The 25,060-nt window shown below is 42.3% G+C and overlaps 2 protein-coding genes across 3 annotated transcripts in view; both read left to right on the plus strand.

Annotated features, from left to right (window-relative positions):
* Positions 1-252: 252 nt before the first annotated feature.
* LOC310993215 (uncharacterized protein) lies at positions 253-2,256 on the plus strand (the record flags this gene model as incomplete). Its single annotated transcript, XM_083981530.1, has 4 exons — positions 253-391; positions 766-855; positions 898-956; positions 2,131-2,256. 4 exons carry the CDS (start codon positions 253-255, stop codon positions 2,254-2,256), a joined length of 414 nt encoding a protein of 137 aa, XP_083837656.1.
* Positions 2,257-5,006: 2,750 nt separating this feature from the next.
* spire1a (spire-type actin nucleation factor 1a) overlaps positions 5,007-25,060 on the plus strand; it is a 30,494-nt gene continuing 10,440 nt past the window's right edge. For both annotated transcript variants that reach the window (XM_083981763.1, XM_083981764.1), the window contains exons 1-7: positions 5,007-5,449; positions 9,409-9,440; positions 19,660-19,923; positions 22,240-22,365; positions 24,464-24,538; positions 24,662-24,826; positions 24,951-25,037. In XM_083981763.1, the coding sequence (XP_083837889.1) occupies positions 5,095-5,449; positions 9,409-9,440; positions 19,660-19,923; positions 22,240-22,365; positions 24,464-24,538; positions 24,662-24,826; positions 24,951-25,037 (1,104 nt within the window). In that variant the 5' untranslated portion in view covers positions 5,007-5,094. The remainder of the gene's footprint in view (positions 5,450-9,408; positions 9,441-19,659; positions 19,924-22,239; positions 22,366-24,463; positions 24,539-24,661; positions 24,827-24,950; positions 25,038-25,060) is intronic.

The following is a 25,060-nucleotide window of genomic DNA, read 5'->3' on the forward strand; positions in this document are numbered from 1 at the left end:
TTCACTCTGCTCAGCTGATGTCTGTGAGGAGCAGCATCAGCGACCACCAGCTCCTACACCACCACCACCACCATCACCACCACTAACAGCAGCAGCAGCAGCAGCAGCTCTGGTGCTGATAATGGACACGGACGCCCGGATAGAGCTGCAGTAGAGATCCGCGGGAGGAGGATGATGATGATGCTGCAGCTGCGGTGAGACGAGTCTTGAACCGTGTTCAGTCCGTGTCAGCTGCGGCTACACCTGCCCTGGATGATTGTCCCGATGGGTTGTGGAGGGAGTCGGGCGGACGCGATCATCGAGCCGAGGTATCATGAGAGCTGGACCAGGGAGACGGAATCGACGTGGCTCACCAACACGGACGTGGAGACCCCTCTACCTGTAGCAAACAGTAAGAGCCTCGTCCTTTAATCTGCGCGTACCACAGGCCACACACACACACACACACACACACACACACACACACACACACACACACACACACACACACACACACACACACACACACACACACACACACACACACACACACACACACACACGCAACACTCAGTCTTCCAATATGATCAAACATTGCAGGTGGCTGCACTGCAAAGCCAAACGAACCATTCAAACACACAAGCAGCTGTCAACTCCAGACATAGATAGCAGTTCTTGTTGCCTCTCCGTTGTTGTGTGGTGTCCTTGTCTGGGTGAAGCCCTGGACGAGGATGTGATTGTGTTTCAAGTGATAACCCACTGGAAGTCCTTAACTGTTGTCCACAGGTAAAGCTCTGGAGGCCAGTCTGCGAGAGAAGAGGATGGTGAACACAGGCACCCAGTGTGGGAAGCAGGCCCTCACCACTACCACCACCACCACCACCTCCTCCTTTTCCTCCTCCTCCTCCTCCACCACTTCCTCCACCTCCACCACTGGCTCCAACCACCAGAGGAGAGCCAGACGCTCCTTAAGTGATGTAGGTATGACTGGCAGCAGGGCGCTGGCATGTCTGACAGCTGGGAATGAACAGCAGCAGAAGCAGCTTGTCATAATCGACCTGTGATGCCACCAGGATGCTCTGCAGAATCAGAATGAACTTTTATCTAGTGTTTTCCTGTCTGTAACAGATGTGCACAGATATGATAACTATGAAAACAGGGAATATAGACATAATGAAGCACAATGAAAGAAAAGCAAATGCATACGACTAGAGCTGTACAACAACCCTGCAGTGTCTATAGCCTACATATCCCTGCACACTGCAGTGTAGCCATATATGTAGCGTTAGAGCAGAAAGTGCTGGAGTAACTGCTGTCTGTGTGGAGGGATAATAAGTAATTCAGTATACAGAGATGTAAACCGTGTATTGTTTCAGTTGTGTTTTTAAATGTAAGGATTTTCATCCTGAAATCAAATTAATGTTTCTCATTATTCACTGACACAACATACAAATTGATATAGAGAAATTAAACACAATCACTGAATAATCATTAGTAGCAGGCTCTCAGAGGTGGTTTTTAGTGTGCGTATTGATGGATAATGTACTGTATACTATTCATACAATAATATTCTCAAATATCTGTAATCAAATATCTGTGTTTGATAGTCTTGCCAATCAACAATTTTGGCCCTTCTTCTTCAGTCGTAAGTACACAATTAGAGAATAATAATTTCTCAAAAACATATTCCTGATATGTTCAACCACAACATTTACTTGTAGACGTATGTTTCTCTAATTTTCTGTCTTGAGAACTAACTGCACTTTAAAAAAAAAAAAACTGTTGTCTCCTCCCAGAATGCAAATTTATGGGTTTTTAACATTAACGTAGAGGAGTTATAGAGACTCAGACAAACTGTCTAAGATTTAGATAAATTCTGTCGTTGAGGATTGTGGTTTGAATGTTTCTCGTCCTTTACAAAACTCACCTGAGAATTCATAAACATCTACAAAATGAATTCCTCTGACCTGACAAATTATAATTTCAGCATCTCGTGAACAAAGACTGTTGTGCTTTATTTACTTAACCTTCCACTTAGGGGCAGCGCACCAAAGACTCAGGTCTCAGTGGGTCGTCTTCGCCCACTCACTCTCTGTCCAGTGTGGTGACATTTAAATGACGTGACCTTCAAATTCTTACATCTTTCCACAGCAAACCACCCGTGACTCCAAAAGGAGGGCATCAAATGAGGCCAACGCGTTGTCTAAGGATGGGCAGTCAGTCAGTATCAACGGTAGTGGAGACACCGAACCTGGAAAAGTGTGTGACGAAAGATGAAGAAAGGCTGAGACTCTGGGAAAAAGAAGATGTCCGGAGCTGCGAGGAGTTCGGTAGAAGATGGGATGGTGGTTTACAGAGTGTGCGGATGATGTTTGCCAGTGACTTTGCAAGATCTTGGCTGTCGATCTTGGTGATTTACAACATAAGCTCCTGCGTTTGTCTCCACCCAAAGATCTCGGGATGCTGCATCTTTGTTGTTGCCATTGCAAATGCATGTGTGAAGCAGAGAGTGGTTCACAATCAGTGTTCACACCCTCCACCATGCTTTTCTCCCACGGTCAGGGAATGTGCCACTGTGTTAAGCCAATTTTAAGAAACAGACCGTCCCATATGCACATGATAATCACAATCTGCACATCAGATGTTTTGTGTGTGGGGCCTTCCTCAAGAATTAGCTTCAGTTCTTTGTGCAAGTGTATTCCTTTTGTTGTGAATGACAAACAAAAGTGTGGGAACCAATGACGATGCTGTTTGACCTAAGTCAGTGCTGTGAATGATTTTCATTTAGAAGAACCTGAAGTGCTGTTTAGAAGCTGTGATTGGGAGGTTTGAGGCTTAAAGGCTGAAAACTAACTTTCCGGCCTTCAAAAGATAAAGAAACAAACACACCCGCATGTGCCTATAACTTATTCAAATTAAACTGCTCCTGTGTTAATTTGTTTATTTTTTAAAACTTTGTTGGGTATTGTGTTTTTCCATTTTTCTTGCATCTTCCTTTATGTTGTATGATTTTACACTTCAGTATCATTTACCTCAACGTATTGTAAAAATGTGTCATTTGTTTGGCTTACGCTGATCTGCATGTGTAAATCAATCACAAATTGATTCAGCATTGGTGAGAACTCTCTACCCAAACATAATCAACAGCAAAGAGTTTGAAATAAAATTATTTAACCAATAGACATGGAAATTAATCATCAGGATAATGAGATGAACGGCCAGCAGATGGCGCTGATGACCAGCTGGGATATATTGCTATTGATAACAACCACTTTAAGAAAACCATTGATTTCATAGAGGATGTTGTTTTCTGCTCTGTAAGAGAGAGTAATTGAACATCAACTTGTCATTCATGTCTTGTCAGTAAATTCAGAGTCTGGTTTGGTATTTGATGCCTATGATAGCACTGAGACGGTAATGGTGAAATGTGTACATGCAGGCCAACTTTGTTTTGTGATGGAAAAGAAGATTGAAAATTTAACACAGGATCTGCCACAATGTCATGTTCTCTTCTTTGTATTAAAGTTGTTGTCAGCTTCTTCAGTTGTGAAACCCAAGTGATGTGTGTGTGTAATCATTTCTCATTACTGAAGTGGCAGGTAACAGCTTTTAAACAGGCAACAGTAGACCAATATCTTGCTTGATGTTATTAAAAAAATAATCTATGGATGTATTTATACATATCTTAAAGACCTAAATACTTATAGAGTAACCTCTTCACCAAGCCCACAATCACAGCTCATTTCAATACGTTTACTTGCTTACTTATGATAATCATATTTAACTAAGAAAAACAAAATCTGTGAAAGTTGTATTATTTTTATGTTGGAAAAAATCCCTATTAATTACAAGAAGTGGTTAAAAAATGAAATAAAAATAATATACGTCCACTTACATTATCATCGTTACCAAATAATTTGATTACAGTTGTTCAGAAAAAAAAATAGTTACCGTAGTTGAGATTCTAATTATGCTGTTAAATAATAGCAGCCGCAGGCTAAATAATTAATAGCACATATGTTCAATACAATGATGTAAAATCTTGATGTGATTTGATGTGATGTGATGAACAGTCAGGAGATGGAGCTCTGGTACAGAGAATGTATGTATATGTAGTAAAATGATAAGTAAAGGGAACTGCCCAAGTTATTCTACTGTCAGCATAGGTCAATATAAGCAGACAGTGAGTGAAATGATCCCCTATTTTATTAAATGTGGTAATATTTTAGTGAATATATATTCAGTTACTAGTAAATGTCCTGCGTTTAAATCTAAATTCACGTTTTAGGTATGAACAGTTAAAATTTCAAGAGAATACACTTTTTAAAATTATTATATTGCAGTGGTATTTTGTGCATGTACTACTATGGAGATACATTTGTGTCTCTATTATTCAATCCAAAAAAAGTAAGTTAAAAGTACAAAAAAGAAGTGTTTGAATGCAAGAAAAATATTTGAGACCCCTAAAACGTTTGAACCCCTTTTTTTTCTTTGATTTAAAGTTGTTGTTTTTTAATTGAAGTTAGTTATTATTTGATTGAAAATATCATTTTTGATTGAATAATAAAGACACAAATGCTATATCTCCAGGTGCAGCACCATATGATAAGAAGGGAAAGGCCTACGTACAAACAAGAAAAATAAAGTGTGTAAAAGTATCCTAGTAGCTAGATGACAAAACAAACAGGTAAAAGACATTTCTTATTTTTTATTTTAAATGCTAATTATGTAGAAACGTTTTAAAGCTTAAAGAAATATAAAAGGCGGGAAATGTAGAAACTCAACACTCAAAATTCTGTTTGTGAGACTTTTATCGACACACACCTGGTTAATGGCCATTAATTTCCTCTTCCTGTTGCAGGTGATGGTGATGACGAGGCAACTTAAACGGCGGGCAGCGGGACCGCGCGGAGCTCTGCCAGCGAACCGCCCGCCGCGCGCCCGCCTGCCTGTCACAGTGAACCGTTGCTGCTCTTCGTTCCACCGGAAAAACAAACGGCTGAGAGAGCGACGACCAACGTCCGACCGACCGACCGCAGGAGGCTCTGAAACACTGACAGATCAACAGACACCTTCTCCCCTTCCTTTTATCTGCTCATGATGGTCTGACTGAGCATGGCCAAGCGACCGGGGACCGACGACGGGATGTTGACTTCGCCGACCGTCCTCCGGGATTTCTCCGCCGACCTGAACGCCGCGGATGTGACCATGGACTGCGGCGGCGGCGGCGGCGGAGCCGAGGCGGTCTCCTTGGAGGAAATCCTGTCCCTGTACAGCCAGCCGATAAACGAGGAGCAGGCGTGGGCCGTGTGCTATCAATGTTGTCGGACTTTAGCCCAGAGACACCGGAGGAAAGGCTCCAAGTCTGCCGGTGCCTCCGCCGCCGACTTCCCGCGGAGGATCGAGGGACCGGGGGATGTGAAGATCGGGAGAGACGGGACTGTGGTGCTGCACTTTGAACACGGCACAGGTAAACGAACCGAGCCCCGGACACAGGTGGTTGGTTGGTGGTCGGGATTTATCCTCCGGCGTGTCTGCTTTTTAAATACCCGCACAGTGACTATCGCCTCCTCAACAGGCGGCCAACAATGAAGCATTTTTTTCCTTCGCATCCCTCGCAGGCCGAGCGGAGCATCTCCACAAAGAGGCCATGTTGTTGTGGCTGTCTGCTTCAGGCCATGTGGTGAATTTGTTTACAGACGCCCGATGCGGTCGTTATTAATGCACCATAGATCACCACAAAGCCTCTGGCAAATCACAAAGAGCAAGACAAAAAACTGTGTTATCCTACACGATTTTGTTATCACAACAAAACCTGGTATTTATATGATGGTTGGTTCATAATACTGGTTCATTCATACTGGGGGCTGTGTCAGCAAGGCTCGTTCAGACAGAGGAGGGGGCTGCATGTATTTTAAATTCATGCTCCTGCAGCAGTCGGTTAGCTTCAGTAAACAATGAACCATGTGATAGGGTAGATTCAAACTGCAGAGCACCTTGGGAGCACATCCAGTGCTATATAGCTACAGAGTCAGGAGCCAAATACAGATGACTCATTATGGTGCTGCTAACAGCCCCATTAGTTGTGTTGTGACATTTAGATAAAGACACACAGGTTAGTGTTTGGAGGGAATTAAAGGTGTAGTGATGCAGTAGCTCAGGGCAGGTGTTTGGTGTGGGCTGCATCATGTCAAACACAATCAAACACATTTAGTACAGTTAAATGAATAAGGATTACAGCTAGCATGCACACAGGCTGCATGAAGTGCATGCCTTTGGAGGTCCACTGTGTTTCACTATAGCAAGATAGAGAGTGATAAAAAAAAATTGATCAGTCAAATGACAGGAGATAAGTAAGTAGCACTTTTCATAACCTTTTAAGTAATCAAAAATTGGTTCTGGCCTTCTTGAATTTGACATTTTTTGTTCATGATGAGGAAGTTAAATGCCATTTTGGATTTTTGGACTGTTGAAGTTGTAGCATGGGCCTGACACTTCACAGGCCAATTATATATCTTTTAATGAGAATAATCAGCACTTATTTGCTTGACAGGCAGTATAAAGCAATCCCATCCCCCTTTGACCTGGATCTGCCATCTAGTGTTGGTGTGGAGTGGACTATCACCTGGAATGCAAGCTGAAATACTAAATAATAAAATTAAAAAAGACTATAATTGCTGACAATCTGGTAAATGGTAAATCTGCTGTAAAAAAAAAGTCCCAGATTTGAGACCTTGTCTCTTTTTAACTGCACTACATCAAAATGTGGGATCCTGGGTTTGGGAGGAGGAGAAGGAGGAGGAGGTGTGGATGTCAGCAGAGCCTCAGGCACCGAGGGCTCTGCTTTCTCTCTCTCTCCCTTGGGAACCTATTAACTATCCTGCCTCTTATCCCCCCTCCCCACCATCTCTGTCTCGAGCTGACCCCTCGGCCCAGCTCTCATTCATCACAGTAGACGAAGCTAACCACCAGTAATGTTTGCTTTATTTGTTTTCATGCGTGGAAATGACTCTTCCAGTGCGAAACACACATACAGTCAGTGCTGCTGAGTGTCTCGGCACCCCCCAAAAATAGCACAAACGTGATGATTAGATGCAGAAGCCTTTTAGAAGTCTGACTGCAGATGAGTTTTGGAGATTATGGGGAGAGTCCGTCGCTGCTGCTCCTGTGGCGAGTTGCTGCTGAGAGGTATTTTGGGACAGCTTGGCCCTGTCCTGATTCTTATTAGGCCTGGCGATGAGAGAGATGTGAGACTTGTTAAGCCTCCAGTAGCTCGGCGGCTAGTTTAAGAGGTTATACTACTCCAGCAGAAAATCAACGCTTACGCAACCTACGTATGTCCGGCTGCACATGAGTCAGTGACAAGGTGGCACGGTTTGGCCAGCACCCAGATCACCAGCCGTCAACGCTGAGCTCTGCAGCCCGAGCCATACGCTGCTGCTGCTGCTGTGGTCAGCGGATCAAGTCACCTCGGCAAACAAGGAAGTGTTTATTTTTGTGACGCATTGCAAACACAATCAAACTAATAAGCAGGATGAAGTCCAAGTGGAGTCTTATTTTAGACTCGATTGATGCAAGATGTAGGTACACCGCCCCTGCTGCAGTCAGTCAGTCCCATCAATTCACATGGAGCGTGCCGCTGAATATATTCTCTCACACTCCACGTTGCCTAAAGGAGGGCGATGCCTGAACGCTGCATCAAGACGAAACTTGTTTACCCCAAGATTTTCAGTGATTCATACCTACAGTGCAGAGTTTTCTCCTCCATTTAAGTTGATTTGGTGCATGCAGTGTTTTAACTGGAATGAGATTCATTCATGCAGTTGATGTGGTTGATTATCTCATTATCAAATGGGTTTGAGTAAGGATGGATCATCCGCGCCGTCTATATTTGTTTATTAGATTGGAGGCTAGTAATGGATCAAAGATCAAACTTTTGCCATTTTATCTGGTAAAATAAATAACAATCTACTCGTTTGTATCCCCCTCTCATTCTCTCTCTCTCTGTGAAACCTATTTAGTGGCACAGACATCGATTTTTCTTTTGAATAGCGTCTGGGTGACACTGCCCACTGCTCCAAATATGCTCTCTGTGATTTACTTGCCCTAGGAGAGACAAGGGCCCTGGCCAAGCCACCTCTCCCTTTGCCGGGACAAACAGAGGACCCAGTGTTTCCCAGGATGACCGCTGGTGGATGGATGTTTATTTTTTTCTCCTGACTGTTGGTTGTAATTTATAGTGACCTATACGAAATAGAGCCACACCATGAAACATATCTGCCAACATGTCTTTTTTTAGTTTTGTAGGAAAAAGAAAAACAAGAGTCTCGTCGTGTAATGGGAAATGACTCAATCACTACCTCCGCTCACAGAATTTAAACTCTGTGGCGCTCACATTCAGACCAAAGTGTCTCATTTATTCGGGGTCAACTAATCTCGAACTCTGGAACGGTGTGTGTGTGTGTGTGTGTGTGTGTGTGTGTGTGTGTGTGTGTGGAAAGTCTGCACATCTATCGCTTACGGTGTACTTTAACCCCTGACGTTGCTCTCACCAGCAGTCATCTTTTGTCCAGCACTGATTGCTTGTGATTACACGTCATGTATGGTATTAAATTGATCAGTGTGTGAAAGGGGGGGGGGGGGGGGCTTATGTGTAGCTTTTGTACCCAGCCTGATAATCTTATGCGAGATATGTATCGGAAAGCTACTTGGACCAGGAGATAAGATTGTCAAAGGTTATGTCTCTGCTCCAACAGAACGGAAAAGAGGAAGGGTTGCTTTCTCTTCCATATACTGTAGGTTCTTATTATCCTCTGTACTTTTTAAGAGCAGGTTTTGAGTGAACCTCAAAAGCTAATGCACCACATTCAGCCTCGGAGGCAGTCATTTGTTTTTGGAAAGGTCACAGACGGTCAAGGTTGAGGTATTGCTTTTATTTTTATTTCCATATTGAGAGAGCTTTCCAGGATAATGGATAGAGAGCAGTGGTTAGACGCCCCCCCCCCTCCACCCCAATCCCCCCATCATGCATGAACTGCCATGTTACCACAAGCAGCCCCCTGTGGCAGGTTTTGACACCTCACTTTGCCTCAGGCAGCGTGTGCAGCGGCTGCAGAGAAAACACGATCATTTATTCACTCACTCGTTTTCTAGTCATCTGTATTGCTCTCTTTCATCTCCTCTCTCTGTGTGGCTACATCTAGTCTCCACTCTCGTACGTGAAGTTAATATTTTATATTCTGTGACACTGTGTGCGACATTCACTTGAAAATACCTTGTATAATTGTACAGTAAATGCACATTATAGTTCAATGGGTGTGTTTGCGATGTTGGTTGATTGTTACCTATAATTACTCGTGCGAGTAATAACCATTCTCAGCATTACTGGGTGTAACTAATAAATTTTTACTTTATGTTCTGTCATTGCAGATAAATACCAATCGGCTCCCACGTCATTAGCGGTAAGTTTCTAATCGGCCTCCAAGTTTTACATTAACTACATTTCAGTGGTTTTATGATACTCAAGATACTGTATATTCTCCTTTTGTTTTTCTTTTTACATAAAGGTTTGGGTAATTCAGTTGTTGAATTTCCTTTCACTCCACATCTGCTATACATTTAGTTCACTTGTCATGCTGACACAGGCAGTACTATTTCAGAATCTGTTTTCACAGCTTGTCCACCGCGGATGCTATTAGTGCGCAATCACACCAAAAATAGGCCTGTGTGGACCTGAAGGAAAATCATTCCCTCTGCCTCCAGTCAGAGCAAGATGACATTTAAACATTAACTGGAAAGCTGTAAATTTTGGATGTTACGTTTTTTTTCTCTTTAGAAAGGATATAAATCTAATCTGTCTGCCACATCAGCACAGTCAAAATCTAGATGTCACTTCTCAGCAGGTGCCAATGGGATCTACTCTCCTAGATTTTTTCCTTCCGTGTGTTGATATGCAGGCACAAAATAAACTTTCAGAAACATGAAATCAGCTTTCAGAGAGAGCAGAGAGTTTTAACCAGGAAAAATCATTATTGCCCATTCAAATAAAACAACATGCACGGCATCCTTTCAAGTGTTTTCCCTCAGACTGAGCCCTGACCTGTGATGGACTACGCATGAGTGAGTGGGAGTGAGCTGAGCTCCATACAAATGTCACTCTCTACTTTGTTTTGAAGTTATTGTGTGTGCCGCGCTCTGATGCAGAAGAGCACGTCTCTGTCCTCCTCTTTTTGTTCATGAGTGCATCCCATTTTTTAATTATTATACACTAAAACACCAGCGCCAAGAGCATGTGAAGAGACCAGTGTCTGTTTGGCCAAGTAGGTTACAGTGTATAATGTTGGGAGGGGAAGTCTCGCTCTGAAGGATTCATTATGTGTAAACACAGACTAATTCTACAGAGTCTCTTTAACAACTCTGAGCAGCCAGATCCACTTTCATGTTTGTCTTGTTAGTTCATGTGATCACAGGCATGCACAGCATGAGTGTGTTTCCGCATGGCTTATTTGGAAATAATTCCTCTGCCTCAGCTGACAGTCAGAACAGATGTGAAATCTCATGGCTGAATAGTGGCTACTCGGCTCGCCGCTGAACTGTTGACGTCAAAATGTTAAGCACGGGTGTTTTCCCTCCTCATACTTTAACCTTTGCTCATCACCTACTACTACTTCTTACAGTATCTTTAATGATGCTGGACTGCTAAATAGACAGTGGGTGTTTGCCTGTTGCTGGTCTCATTGAAATAACACCTTGCACAATTGTTATTGGATATCAATGTGATGATTGTACAGAATCAGCCGTGTGTGTGGTTAATTGTGTGTGGTTAAACCTTGAGTTCACACCTTGTTTTAAATTTTCATTTTAGTCCTGCTGATTGATCTATAGCTTGAACACAGATAAAATTAGCTGTCACCTGTGTGAGCTCTCTGTCAGAGTCGGTAGTATTGCTGAGCGTTGCATGCTGGAAAAACAGTGTTTTTGAGGATGAAGGTCTCAATCTCTCGGCTGGTTGGTCGACTGCTTCGGTCCAAAATGAAATAAATTAACAAATCATAGAGTTTTGGACAGACAGAGAATGAAGCTCACTGACATGGATGATCCCTGACTTTTCCCTTGTGCCAGGCGTGGAGTTGTAGGAGAAATTGTCAAAAGTCTGGAGATATTTTTGCCCCTGCATGCAGTAAATATTACAATGGCAGACGTATTGCTGCAAGTATAATTTAAATCATTAGCTAATCTGCCTATTGTTGCCTCAATTGATTAGGTCATTGAAATAACAGTAAATATTGACATATTGTGTTACAGTTTCTAAACGCCCACAAATCATCTTAAATTATCTTGTTTTATCATTTTACTGTACGTGTTAAATGTTTCATGTGTACACTATTTTTCATGTGTACACTATTATTCAATGATCAAAGTCAAATGCTGATTTTCTGATCACTCGCGGCTTTCTAGTCTTGTCGTTGTTAGGATGCTAAAGTTGCAGACTTGTTTTGTAAAATTCTCATTTTTGTGTGCTGCTTGGTGTAATTTTGTTTTTCTGAGAAGCTGCTAACATGAACTAGATGATCTGTAAATTTGGCCTGGCACTTTTCCATGTGACCCAATTCCATTCAGGTCATTTTGTGGAAATTGATCTAATACACGCAGCCACTTCATAAACGGTAATTCAAAGAAGTGCTTTCCTCGGCCACATTTTGGCCATCGGCTTGTGTCTCTCATGTTTTTGTGCTTGGTGTTGGTTGTGTCTCAGTAGTACCCAAGTAAGGTGAGTCAGCCAGCTAACCACTCTCATACCACTACTTCTCTACACTTGAGTGTTTTGGAGCTAATCACTGACTCGGTTAGTGTGTTGACCCACTTTCCCGCTGACACCAAAGCATCAAGTCATAATCATCACCAGTGACAAAACAAATCATCAAAAAATCATTTAAATTTGGTCCCGTAGCCTTTCTCTTCGGCTGCTGTCCTATCGTGTTGGTGGTTGGTGGTGAATACGTCTTGCAGGAAAATAATTTCCTTTTATGTGGAACGTGCACCTTATGTTGCGTCCTATAGGACAAGCTTAACCCAGTTTGTCCCCTGTTGAAGATTAAGGTGAGATTAGTTGTAGTATCCTATTACAGCTTCTACAGTTTGCCAGATCTGCTCACGCCCCTGTAGCTCAATTTTGGGCCAAGACCATTAGTTTGCCAACACAATACACAAGCTAAAGCCTTGGATTTTGAAATGGATCCTGATAGACTGAGTTTCAGATCCGAGTCCGTCGGTCAGTAGGTGGCTCAGGTTTATTTTTTTAATGTGAAATATTGTTGAACCTTAATGTGGAAGTGTTTCTCACTCAGAGACCTGTTCCTTTTTTGTTTTGTTTGTTTTCAGTAAAATTCAAATCCTTTTAAACTTGGGGCTGTATTTGGATGTTTTGCTGAGTCTCAGTATAGTACAGTGTACAGTAGTGGCTTCCACGCTGCAGCTGGTTGAACAGTGGCTGCATGTGTCTGCATGTGAGGCGTCTGTGTTGAGTGTGTGTTTAGTGTGTGTGTGTGTGCATATCTTCCCTTACAACAGCCTCTGGAGACTATGAGCTCCGTCTCTACCAAGACCGACTCGCACTCTTGTCAGCTCTGATGTCAGTGTGAGTATTTTGAGAGGAAGGAAAAGTGAGATTTTTTTCGGGGTCAGTTGTCTGCACGCTTGTTTGTCGACTAGGTCCCTGCAGTGAGTGAGTGGCACCTAGTTTGATCCCTGTATGTATCAGTGACCTCATTATGTTACATCGCGCTGTTATCCTAATCACTCAATTGATTTTTGTGACACATAAGCACCCATGCATCTTAGATTACAGTCCCCAAGGTTACATTTCTGCCTATATAGGGATATTCACAGCAAACACAAAGCCAGTTTATTGAGTAGATCGAACTATGTGAGTCAGGGTATTCTATTTATATCCACAAGAGAAAAAAAAATCTATCCCTCATTTTTTTTCTCCTCCTGTCAGGCCTGAGAGATGAAAGTTTCCTCGTTAGTGAACCAACTTTATGAAATTACCAGATGAATACCTCAGATGTTTTGCAGCAACTCCTCAGCGGTTTTGTGATGACAAATTTGTTTTGTGTTGAGGAGCCAGGTTTTTCTCCTCAGTCATAAAAAAAAAAAAGCTGTCTGTCTGATTGAGTCCTACAGTGTTTCAGGATAAACTCAATAAGAGGGAGCTGGGTTATTTTGCAGCTGGGGAATAAGGGCTTCAGTGATGCAAACTAGTTTCTGTGGATTTATCTTTTCTGGCACATACAACAAGTGCATCATGTGTTGCTAAGACTGTGGAGCTCTGAATAACTGATGGTTCACAGTGTCACGCGTTGTGAGTGTTTTTTGTGAGTTTTACTTTTTTTTCAGTCCTCCCTCTCTGCATTCCTCAGCTTTTATGCCCGTACGTCACATAGATGGTTAAGGAATGATGACACATAAAGTCAAAGGTGGATGTTTGATCCAGGGGGACGTTGTCTCGGTCCTCAGTCGACTTGGATGCAAACTCAACAGTTTCCTTTTTTTTCCACCCACAAAAGAGCATGAAGAGATTTTTTTTTGGGACCGTGACGAGATGTGAAAGAGCAGCATCATCTTCTGTCCCGCTATGACTGATGATAGTGATGCTGCGGCCCGGGAGGAGACGTAGCATCCGCTCCTGCAGAGAGAGGCCTCTAGATTTAGCACTGGTTATGTAACTGTCTGTGTTGTGATGGCTTTGCTCTACTACTGCAGCAAAATGCTGAAGGCTGCTTATCCGACTGCTCTGTGAACTCAGATGGCCACACTGACGCCTCGGGCTGTAACTGCAAAGAAAGAGAGAGTGTGATGGTGTAAAGGCAGACCCGACAGTGATGTCAGGCCACTTACAATGGCCTGTATGTAACGAATACAGCTTGACGGTGAGATGGTGATACTGAGTTTAGGAATAGTTTTAGATTTCTGTACAAACTGAGCTGGTTGCAGGATCCAACAGTACAAAAGCCTGGTTTTTGTTTCCTTTCTCATGTGCTTGTGTGAGAGAGTTAATGGTGCTCTTACACACAAATAGTTCATTCTTATCCCATCTGCGCACTGGTTGACTCATTGGTTCTTCACCGATCATAGGCACGTGGTCTTGTTCTGTTTGACCAGCTTCAATATACAACTACACTGCCCTTGCAATTTGACACACATTTTGCTGTTTTATTAAAGGCTCAGTGACAGCAGAACTGAAACATAAAGTACACTCAATTTATTTAACTCGATCTAATCATAAAGTCTGCATGTAAATAAACTTTTTTCCAAGCAGGTTCTGGCCACAAACACGGCACAGGCAGAAAAACTCTCCAGACAGTAGCACACAGTCTTAAAGGTCTGGAGCCACATGAGTTGTAACTTTACTCATGAGTGACCCAACTTGTTCGCTCGCTTCTGTGAGATTCTTGGCCTGGGAGGACACCAAACAGATGTTTCAAATTACATATCCCTTGTTATTTTGTTTGGTCATCAAAAGGCCTGTGTTTAAGTGTACAGCCTGACCCATTTAGCTGCTTAAGTTGAGGAAAAAAACATTACATTACTCCTAATTTTATTTATTTTAAGGCACTAAGAAGGTCGTGCTTTGAGGAAAATGTGCACTTAAGGGATAAGGATTTTCTTTTCATACTTATATGTTGTAATGTATTAGCTTTCTTTTTACTTTTTCGTTTTTTGTACTGACTCGGGCTATGATGTTCAGGATTTGACATGACCACATCTCTTCCCTCAGCAGACAAAGGTTATTCATGAGTAAAAGATTCTTCTTGTATTCGTCATTGATTCTCAAGATGCAGCATCTCCGGTCTTCATGGGAAGTGGAGCCTCACTCGTATAAAATAAGTCATTGTTGGAAAATCACATCTTTTACCTCGGTTAGTAATGTCAAGCTCAGTATCGCTTATTTGTTAACGGAGCGTGAGAAACGTAGCTGGTGAGGGAGGCTGCAGTATTATCTAAATGGAGTTAAAGATACAGTTTTGAATTGGATTCGCACATTGATTCTGAGTTGTGTATATTTAAGCTGAGTTCATTCTCACTGTTATTCTTTGTCTTAGACACCCAGATGACTCATCCTGCTACATTTCCTAAGACACATTTGGAAACGTAGGTGTTTTTTGCGTGATACTCGTGGTTGACGTGAGACCTCACCGGTGGGAACGTATGTGTGTTTGTGTGTCTCATCCACTGTGGCATGCATCCACCTATCCCGGGTGGGGTCTGACTTCAATTAGCGGTTCGCTACAAAACATGTACCTGAGACCCAGCAGTGGGTTTTCTGCTTGTCTTTACCAACTGTTTACCCGCATACTTACGTCCTCTGTCACGCTTCTCCTCTGCTTTGCCTCCTTGCCTCATTCCTCTGAGTCACAAGTCTCCATATGAGATTGTGATGTGTAATTGGAAAATCAAGCTGAATTTTTCCCTCTTTCTCTTCCTCTCTCTTTCCCCGCAGTCAGCCTGGGCACCAGACATAAGATTGAGTGAATAGATGTTCTAGCTACTGTTGAGCCACTGGATAGTTGATCATTACAAGTCATTTCTGTGTTGGCTGGGCAATTGGATTTAAACTATAACTGTTGGCTGAATCTGCTTTTGCCCCGCCAGTGGAGCACATGTTCCTCGTTTAGAAACATAGACTAATGAAACTTGCTTAAATTGGACATGGATTCAAGAGGATTTTTCCCTCACGTGATTATTAATGTTGGTTTACTGTTACATGATGTTTCAGTGCACAGTAAGAAGACGACCAAGATGGCTCATGAATGAGACCGTTTGTGCCGTCTGTCACTCCAGCATTCCCTGCTACCTCCTCCCATTACAGCGCATGTTGTCCTACAGATGGATTATAAGGTTACATAATAAGACACCAAGGAATAGGATATTCATTTTAGCCCTGGAACAGGATTATCAGCTGCACATAGAGATGGTTGATAAATGATAACGGTAAAATTGATCGTTGCCCAGAATAAATACAACAGATTAGGGTCGGGGAAATTCTCAATAAAAATTTTTCACTTTCATCGCATTTGTATTTTCAGGCGCTAGAGAGAGAAAGAGAGAAAGAGAGAGAGAGAGAGAGAGAGAGAGAGAGAGAGAGAGAGAGAGAGAGAGAGCCAAATAAAACAGACAGATCTGGGATTTATCCATAAATAAGAGAAGCACAATCCCAAGAAATAACAAGAAATGTTTATAAGTTATTTATTCAGTTTTATCATTTTCAGTGATTTATTATTTCCCACAAGTCAAATCCTTTGTAACATGAACTCCTCACCTTTTTCTTCTTAGATCAAGTACAAGAAGTAGACAGGACCAGAGTCATTCCTGTGCAGTGAAAACAATGTTTATAGACATGGTTACTGTTTAAGATACACACAGAGATTAATTCCTTTTTTATGGGTTGAGAATAGCTTAAGGTAAATACATATAAAAAAACAAAACAAAACATTGACAGAACATTGACAAATGTGCAAACACATGCACTGGTTTGCTGCTGTGGCTTCATTCCTTTCTTCAGAGGAACTTATAGTCCATTAGTGTCATTACACAGTACATGCCGGAGCTCATTTCAGTACCTTAATAAAGCAATTTAGAAAAAAATGCTTCGAGGTGTAACTTGTTTTGGCAGTGAACCCTGCAGCTTTTCTAAGTTTTACCACATAAGGTTGAAAACGGCTCTGTGTTGAGTAACAGTGGTTAGATTTCATTAATTGATAACTCGATTTTAATGCAGAAAATATGTGTCTTTCTTCAATAATGTCTCTAGAGAATAAGCTAATGCTGTCATGAAGAAGCACATGCTGCTCACTGAGTGTTTGCTAGTTAGTCATATTCACAATAATTAAGTAATTTTCTAATTGATCAGCATGAGCTGGAGCACAGTATGAGGTCAAGTCCCAGTCAAGCTGAAATCCTTTGTGTAATTTACCTGAAACAGGTTTGTCAAAACCTGCTCTCGGGTTTGTCATGAGCTGTGATTAACACGCTTTCAGGTTTTTATGATATAATAATGTTTGGCACAGACATCTTAAGGCTCAGGCTAGTTTAGACAAGACGCGTCGACGCTGTCGTGTCAATCACATAATGATTTTTTATCCTCCTTTGCTGAAGGCAATGAGGCAATTGTGCTGAGTCAACACCCCTCCCCTCTGTGTGCTACACACCTAGACACACTGTTCCCTGGCACCAGCAGCAGCCATGCCCATCAGCACCAGTTTCACCCACAGCCACTTTGTTTTGCTTTTGGACACCTCCCTTTTTCAACAATGTGGCGCCATTCCTGTCATAAGAACATACAGTTGCATTATGTAGCACATGTTAGCGCCAATAGGTGATCACATCATTACCTCAACAAAACCATTATGAAGATGCTTTGAGGTGTTGTTATTGTTATTGTTGTGACTACATTTAACGTCGCATATAATCGAAAACATAATTGATCTGAGACATTTTCAGTTTAATAGTAGTGTGGTAAAGATCTCTTTGATTAATGAATTAATTGCTTTAATGGAATAACACAGTCATGTAGAAGCAGTCGGTGTTAGTCAGGAGGACTAATAGTCTAATAGTTTTATTTGGAGTATACTATAAGGCTTGTTTTCTTTCTTTACTGCAGCCATTGCATTGTTTTGTATTCATCCTCTACAGTGTGAGATGACTGCGACCTGTTGCAGACTGTAAAAACAGAAACTTAAATCCATCATTGCGAGTGACCTGACCACAGAGCAACAGAAACAAACACACAGCAGGCAGCAGTTTCTATTAAGTATATCCACACTGCAAACACTGTATCCACAGCAATTGTATTCCGACACAACCCTGTTGTTTAATATTATAGAAAACATTGAAGGTCACTGTACAATAGCGTGCTGGAAACTAGCTGCAGGGATACAAGCTACAGTATATTTTATTAGAGGGAGAATGTGCCCTGTGGAGCTTACGTACACTTATATCTACATTATAGGTTATATAGGTAGATATCATCATCGTAGTAATAATAATAATAATAATAATAATAATAATAATAATAATAATAATAATAATAATAATAATAATAATAATAATAATAATAATAATAATAATAATAATAATTCATTTAATTTATATAGCGCTTTTCAATAACCCAAAGACGCTTACAAAGAAACAAAAGAAACAGGGTAGAGACATACGGGGGAGACGAGGGAGCGACAGTACACAGTGACACATTAATGAGCGAGGTGATGAGAGACCGGCTATGGGTAGGGGAGGTCATAGGCTTGGGAGAAGAGGTATGTTTTTAACCGGGACTTGAATGTGGGGAGTGAGGGTGAGTCGCGGACAGATGGGGGGGGGGGGGGGGGAGAGTTCCAGAGTCGGGGTGCAGTACGGGAGAAGGCTCTGTCGCCGAAGGATTTGAGTTTAGATATGGGTGTTGTCAGGGAGAGAGTGGAGGAGGATCGGAGGGCACGGGTGGGGCGGTGGGGAATGAGGAGGTCAGACAGGTAGGGAGGGGGGGGGGGCAGGTGGTGGAGGGCTTTGAAGGTGAGGAGGAGTATCTTGACTAATACTGGAATAAATGACAGCCTAACAGTAATTATTGACTGAATCAGTCACATAAAAACTGTTAAAATAAAGGCGAGAGCTCTACGTCCATTTTATATAAGATGCTATTAACCTGATTTTCTCCTTTATCACTGAACTCTGATCGAAGTCATTTCCTGCATCACTAAGTCCTCAGCATGCTGTCCATTTTTATTTATTTATTTATTGTCCCCAGCTCATCTCACTGCTAAACACTTGTTGACCTGAGATCATTGATGATTATTGGTTAGATTTAGTTGTCAGGGGAGGACACATGAGCATCAGCGCCAAGTGGACATGCTGCAGTGAAAGAACAACTTTGTCCCAATTTTAGCCTGGTCGTAGTTAGAGACATTAAGACGAGCTACAACAATCTGCAAAAAAAAAAAGATGGGTCATACTCTGCTTATTAATGAGGGGAAGTAGTGATGAAATGAAATCATCCTCAGATTATGGAAATAATCATGCCGTTTGGAGGAACACTGTGGCCCTGTTTCACATCTGGTTTGAGGACACAAACTGTCTTCTTGTCTGCTCAGGTGAACTCAGTTTGCTGTAGATAAGAGTTGTTTATCTAACTAAGACAGCGGTGCCATGAAATTTGGTGCATTTCATGAGGATGTGCAGTAATTATAAGAGCAGCAGGGGCAGAGAAAACACATGGGAAATGAGTGACTGTCAACTGGAAAGAACACTTAACAGCCAGCAAACAAATACCAGACAGGAGAAAACTTGCTGGTATTTTTCATAAAATAATTACTACCCTCAGGGTTGAGAAAATACATTTTCTTGTCGAGGAGAATTAAATTCCTGACTGATTTCATTTGACTAGAAAAACATGTCTGCACCAAAATGAATAACCAAAAACAGAAATGTGGCGGTGAACAGTTGCAATAATGATGTATAATATTGTGTTATAAGAAAAAAATAAAATCTCCCTTTTTCTTTTGTGGACATACAGTAGTTCAGTATAAATAAACTGTGAGCAAAAAGAGTGAAACCAAGTGAAAGAAGCGATTGTATCTCAGCACGCGATAACCATATCCGTCATAACATCCGTCGTCTGTCCCACAGGTTATCGACTCGCTGGGCGTCATGATCTACAAAGCTCTGGACTATGGCCTCAAAGAAAACGAGGAGCGGGAGCTCAGCCCGCCGCTGGAGCGCCTCATCGATATGATGACCAACATCGAAGAAACGGAGAGCGACCCCTGTCCAGACGAGGGCTACGAGGCCACGGAGGAGGAGGACGAGTGTGAGGAAGAGGAACTCGTCCCTGCCACCACCACCACCACCGGCACAATCAGCAGCATCCGCAGCTATCAAGACATCATCTCGGTATGTTGATAGGGGGTTTGAAGAAACAAACGGATGGAAAAAAATACTGTAAACAAATTAATGAAGTTCAAACTAAGCTGCATGTTTTCTCATTTACCTGGTGCATTGTGAGTGATGACAAAGTGACAGTCAGTTGGTCTGCTTGACTCCATTTCATTTACTTCAAGTCTTATCAAAATACTTTGATAATGGGGCTACAGCCCTTGCAGCAGTCGGCCCTGTTTCGATTCCCCCGGTGGCCCTTTGCTTCATGTCATTCTGCCCTCTCTCTGCCTCCCCATTTCCTGTCTCTCTCATAAAATGCTTAAAAAAACACTTTGATAATATCCTGCAACGTTTCAATCAGTCGTAGAGTCGGGGATCAGGCTGAAGACGATCCATGACAGATGGAAATGGCGCAACAAATTGTCACTGCCTGCGTATTAAATGTGCAGATTCTCATATATCCTGGCCTGCATGTGTTTAAAAACTGAACCATCTGCCTGTTCCCCGCCTTTTTTCCCACGTTCCTACAACCGGTGTGTTGTAGACGAAGCAGTGAATCCACACGTCATCATCGTCGGCCCAGCTCCAGACAAATTCCCCTGATAGAGGCTGTCACGCAAGTAGCTCCTGTATATGAGCCTGGTAATTATAGCAGTGTAAACACACTGGTATTTGGGGGGGAATAAGCTTAGAAACTTTCACAGCTTGTTCCCACTAAGTAATGAACCCCAGCGTACAACACAAACGTCAGGTCTGTTTGCTGCCAGCGCGGGTCCAGTCTGGCCCCTAATTACCCCAACAATGATCCTCTTGAGTGTGAACCGCAACTTGTTGGTATGAGATGGTCAGATTAGGTAACTGCACATTCCTGACTAACCTCTGTCCTTCCTTGTACTTTGCTGTTCTGTCAGACAGAGGTAGGTGGGGGCAATTAGGGTTTGATGAAATGTGAAGCTGACTAATGATGCCAGGAGTGGCTGGTGAAGCGTCTCAGTAAAACGTGGGATAGCTGCATGTCAAATCCGTCTTCTTCAGGGCTTCGGTGGAATAGAGTGAACCGAGGCGTGGCTAGACGAGCTGTCGGCCTCTCACCAAAACTGTCAATCTGTTTTAGTGCTGGTGATTGCTCGGCTCGCCCAGATTTCACACACCACGAGTCATCGGTGTGATGCTACATCTGCAAACTCATGTTGGCACTTTTGCTTTCATAATATGTTTTTGTTTTAGTGCTGATAAAGATCATAGTTTTTGACATAAACAGCGGAAACTACTGATTCAGTGCCATTTCTGTCTTGTCAGTAAATCTATAGTGGAATCATTTTACCTGTGAATTTCCCTTTACCGTCACGGAAGAGGACGCCTTTTGTTGACTCAGACATTCCTGTGGCCCTGCCCAGCCCACCGGCAGAGCACGCAAATATGTCATTCATCTGGATTCCTCCTTTTGTTGTCAGAGAGATAATTTGACAGCCCTTCTATTACTTTGACAAAATCTTTATATAATGGCTGTCAAATACCACAGAGGTGAACTCTAGATGCTTTGGTGATACCTGGCAGGCAATGTTGCTGCTACTGGACGGGCAGGTCCACAGTACACACTGTTGAATGTTATACTTCACATACTCTCAGTGTTTTTTAGCCACACCTGTGACTTGGCTGTGAAGATGGTTATGTTGTGTCTGTATACGTGTGATCCTTTCACTTTCCCTCTAGTGACACCATGAGGTGACCTTTTTGGTTTTCAGTTTAAAGAATTGTCAAATAAATTGGCACAAACAGTCCTGCCCTTCTCAGGATCAAGTGTTTTCATCTAGTTCAATCATCAGGCTTATTGATTTAACCAGTGATTGGGTTTTATGACCACACAATGATATTCCCTTTTGCTTCAGGTATGCTTTGTATTTGGTGCCGATTACAAAATGTTAGCATGCTTATAACACAGTAAATTAAGATGAGCATGTTTGACATTGTTAGCATACCTAAAATAGGTTAGTATTTGTTTAAAGCACTGCTGTGTCTGAGCTGCAAACATGGTTTTAGACTCTTCTTGTGAGTATATGATTTGAATTTGATGGAAAATGTAAAGTCAGTGGTTTAAATGAAAATGAAAGCTGTAGCAACTTTGCAATCAAGTCTAACTGGAAAAGTTAAACCAAAAAGTAAAGGTTGCAGGCAGTACTGTTGACAGTACTTGTCTTTTTATTTTTGTGTGAGATCTCTGCAGCAATATGTTACTGTTTTTTTAATGTCAGTCAAGTTTAAATTATGTTTGTGCATATGTGCAATATACATGTAACGCATCTTTTCCCTTTTCCCTTTCTCCTTCTACAGATATGTTCCTCCCACCTGCCCAGTCCATCAGACGCTCCCTGTCACTACCAGGCTGTGTGTCGCGCTCTCTATGCCGAGACCCGGGAACTGCGCACCTTTCTGGAAAAGATCAAAAGTGCAAAGGAGGTAAGAAACTGCTGCATCATCCTGAACTTGTAAGCTACTGCCAAGTCTGAACAGTCGAGCACAAACACAAACAATGACATCATTGATAACAACATAACAAGTGAGTCTTCAGTGCTTATTTAATGAGTAAGTTTGACACTCACTTTTTAATTACTGTCACTCATCCACATTCCCAAAACCAGGTGGAAGGGGAAACATTTGTTTAGAAGTGCAGGGATGAGGGATGGGAAAGTACCAAATGTCTTTTGCCCTCAGTGGCTCCCACTCTGCTTTGGTATGTGGCTGCTTTAGAAATCAGATGGTTAAATTAGGATCTGTTAGCCCAACAGAGTTTCTGTTGCAGAGAAAAGAAAAGTGCCTGAGCGGTGCCCAGAAACAGCACAATAACAACAAAACAGCCCATAAAGTGGCGGTGATGGTCCCAGAAGGACTGAGACTGCGCATGACCCCCCTCGTCAGGCCAACGGAGAACTTGGCCAAACTCACCCTGGCATCAGGACACTAGCTCACTGGCAGACTGATTCCTGTAAATGAAGAAGTGGAGTATGATTAATGAGGGATCCCCTGTAGAGCTTGTGCTTGTTGCGCAACTGTTCGCCCAAGAGTTTGTTTATTTCATTTAAGACGATTAATTAAAAAATCATCCGTATGAAAAAACACACTGTCACAGCCTCTACAGTGAACAGTTGCTGCCTAATATCAGCGTAGCTTTACTGTACCTTGCACACACTGGCTGCGACTTCCGCATGACTCATGTAAACAGTCTTATGCAACGTATGGTTATAGAATCAAGTGCAACATTATTACAGCAATTTAAGGAGCTTACGGGGGGGGAACCACCAAGCTACAGAGGTTTACTTCCTGTTGCACTGAATGCTTGCGGATAATTGATAATAAGTAACCATACACAGTACCACACATGCTTACAAATTAGGAGGCTAGTCAGTGAGTCTGTCTTTGAGTGTTTCTTTTCTTGCACTTGTTGTTTTGCCAGTGCAGATCAGCTCTTTCACACTGAAACCTTCTTTTTTTTAATGAAAAGTGTCAGTGAGAGACATCACATGTTTAATAGGGTGTAAGATAAGTTGGCAGCAGCTTTTAGCTATATGAAGAGACTGATCAGATAAGCAGAAAAAGGAATTAGTCTTGCGGTGAAGGAATGTGTTCCAGCAATAAAGATGGGTGTGGATGAATATGTGCAAAGATGATAAGGAGAAAAGCAGCCGAGGCTGTCGGCACAGGAGCTTCTGATCGAAAAGTCTGACGAGCAGTGATCTCAAGTGATTATGTTATATTCAGTTATTTTAATGAACTTGGGCTGAACTTGAGACAAGAGCCTTTTTAGATCTGTATATGGAATATGAAGAAGAGTTTGAGTGTGTTAGTAATGAAGCTAAACTGAGGCCCTCGGTCCGGTCTGAGTGGCTGCTTTGTCTTCCCCAGTCAGTACATATTAATGTCTGAGGTAAAAAAACAAATTAGGACAGGACAGTGGGACAACATGTTAAAAATACACACAGTAGCTTCTTGTTTCCCACGTCCAGGAGGATTGCCTCATGCAGCTGACTTTAACTGTACACAGGACGGATGCACATGTCCAGTACATCAACAGGGAGGAGTTGACATCTGAAAAACCCAGAAGTCACCCAGAACTTCCAATAATCAGCTTGTTCAGTGAAGATTCAGCAGACATGCATTAATAGCAGTTATTAGTTTGACTATTGACTTGCGTTTTCTCCCCTCTGCTACACTGTCACTGTGGGACCAGACAAGATATCGACCTGCTCATGTAAAACAGCATCCATTGATGAATTAACCAGACTGCTATGACAATATGGGCACATTGCCCAGTGTCCTTAACTCAATTCCAGCTCCAGTACTGTGGACACAGTGGTACATCTAGATTCTAGAGTTCTAGAGTTCTAGAGTACTGTGTTGTTCTGCTTGTCGCACAACAAATTGCCCCCTCGGGGGATAATAAAGTTTTCTGAACTGAACTGAAGAGTAGCATATAATAAGGTTAAAAAAACAATTTTGATTTTTTTTTCTGCCTTTCCCCTTCACCCTCTTTCTATGTTCTTCCTCCTTTCTCGACTAGAACCTGCGGAAAATGGAGAGAGACGCACGTGAGGACCCCGTTAAAGACCTCGATGAGCTGCAAAATGCAGACTGGGTAAGGAGAACGACTTAACTGCGCCAAGCATTGCAAGACTTAAAATGTGTTGGGAATTACATAAAATTTACACACAGGTGGTGAATGTGGCTGTAACAAGTGTCATTTTTTTACTCCCATCAGGCACGGTTCTGGGTGCAGGTGATGCGAGATCTACGACATGGTGTGAAGTTGAAGAAGGTGCAGGAACGCCAGTACAACCCGCTGCCCATTGAGTACCAGCTCACGCCCTATGAAATGCTGATGGATGACATCCGCTCCAAACGTTACAAACTGCGAAAAGTCATGGTGAGGATTTCACGGTCCTGCACAGGCCCACATCTTCTTTTTCATTTAATTTGCACTGTCTTGTGTGTGTGAAATTGAAATCTCAGGTGTCATGGTGTTAAGTGCATGTGTTTGTAAATGGCAGGTGAACGGAAACATCCCTCCAAGGTTAAAGAAGAGCGCACATGAAATTATCCTGGACTTCATCCGGTCACGACCGCCACTCAATCCTGTGAGTAGGAACACAACTCGGTG

This window comes from Trachurus trachurus (genome assembly GCF_905171665.1).
Source record: "Trachurus trachurus genome assembly, chromosome: 11".
Lineage (NCBI taxonomy): Eukaryota > Metazoa > Chordata > Actinopteri > Carangiformes > Carangidae > Trachurus > Trachurus trachurus.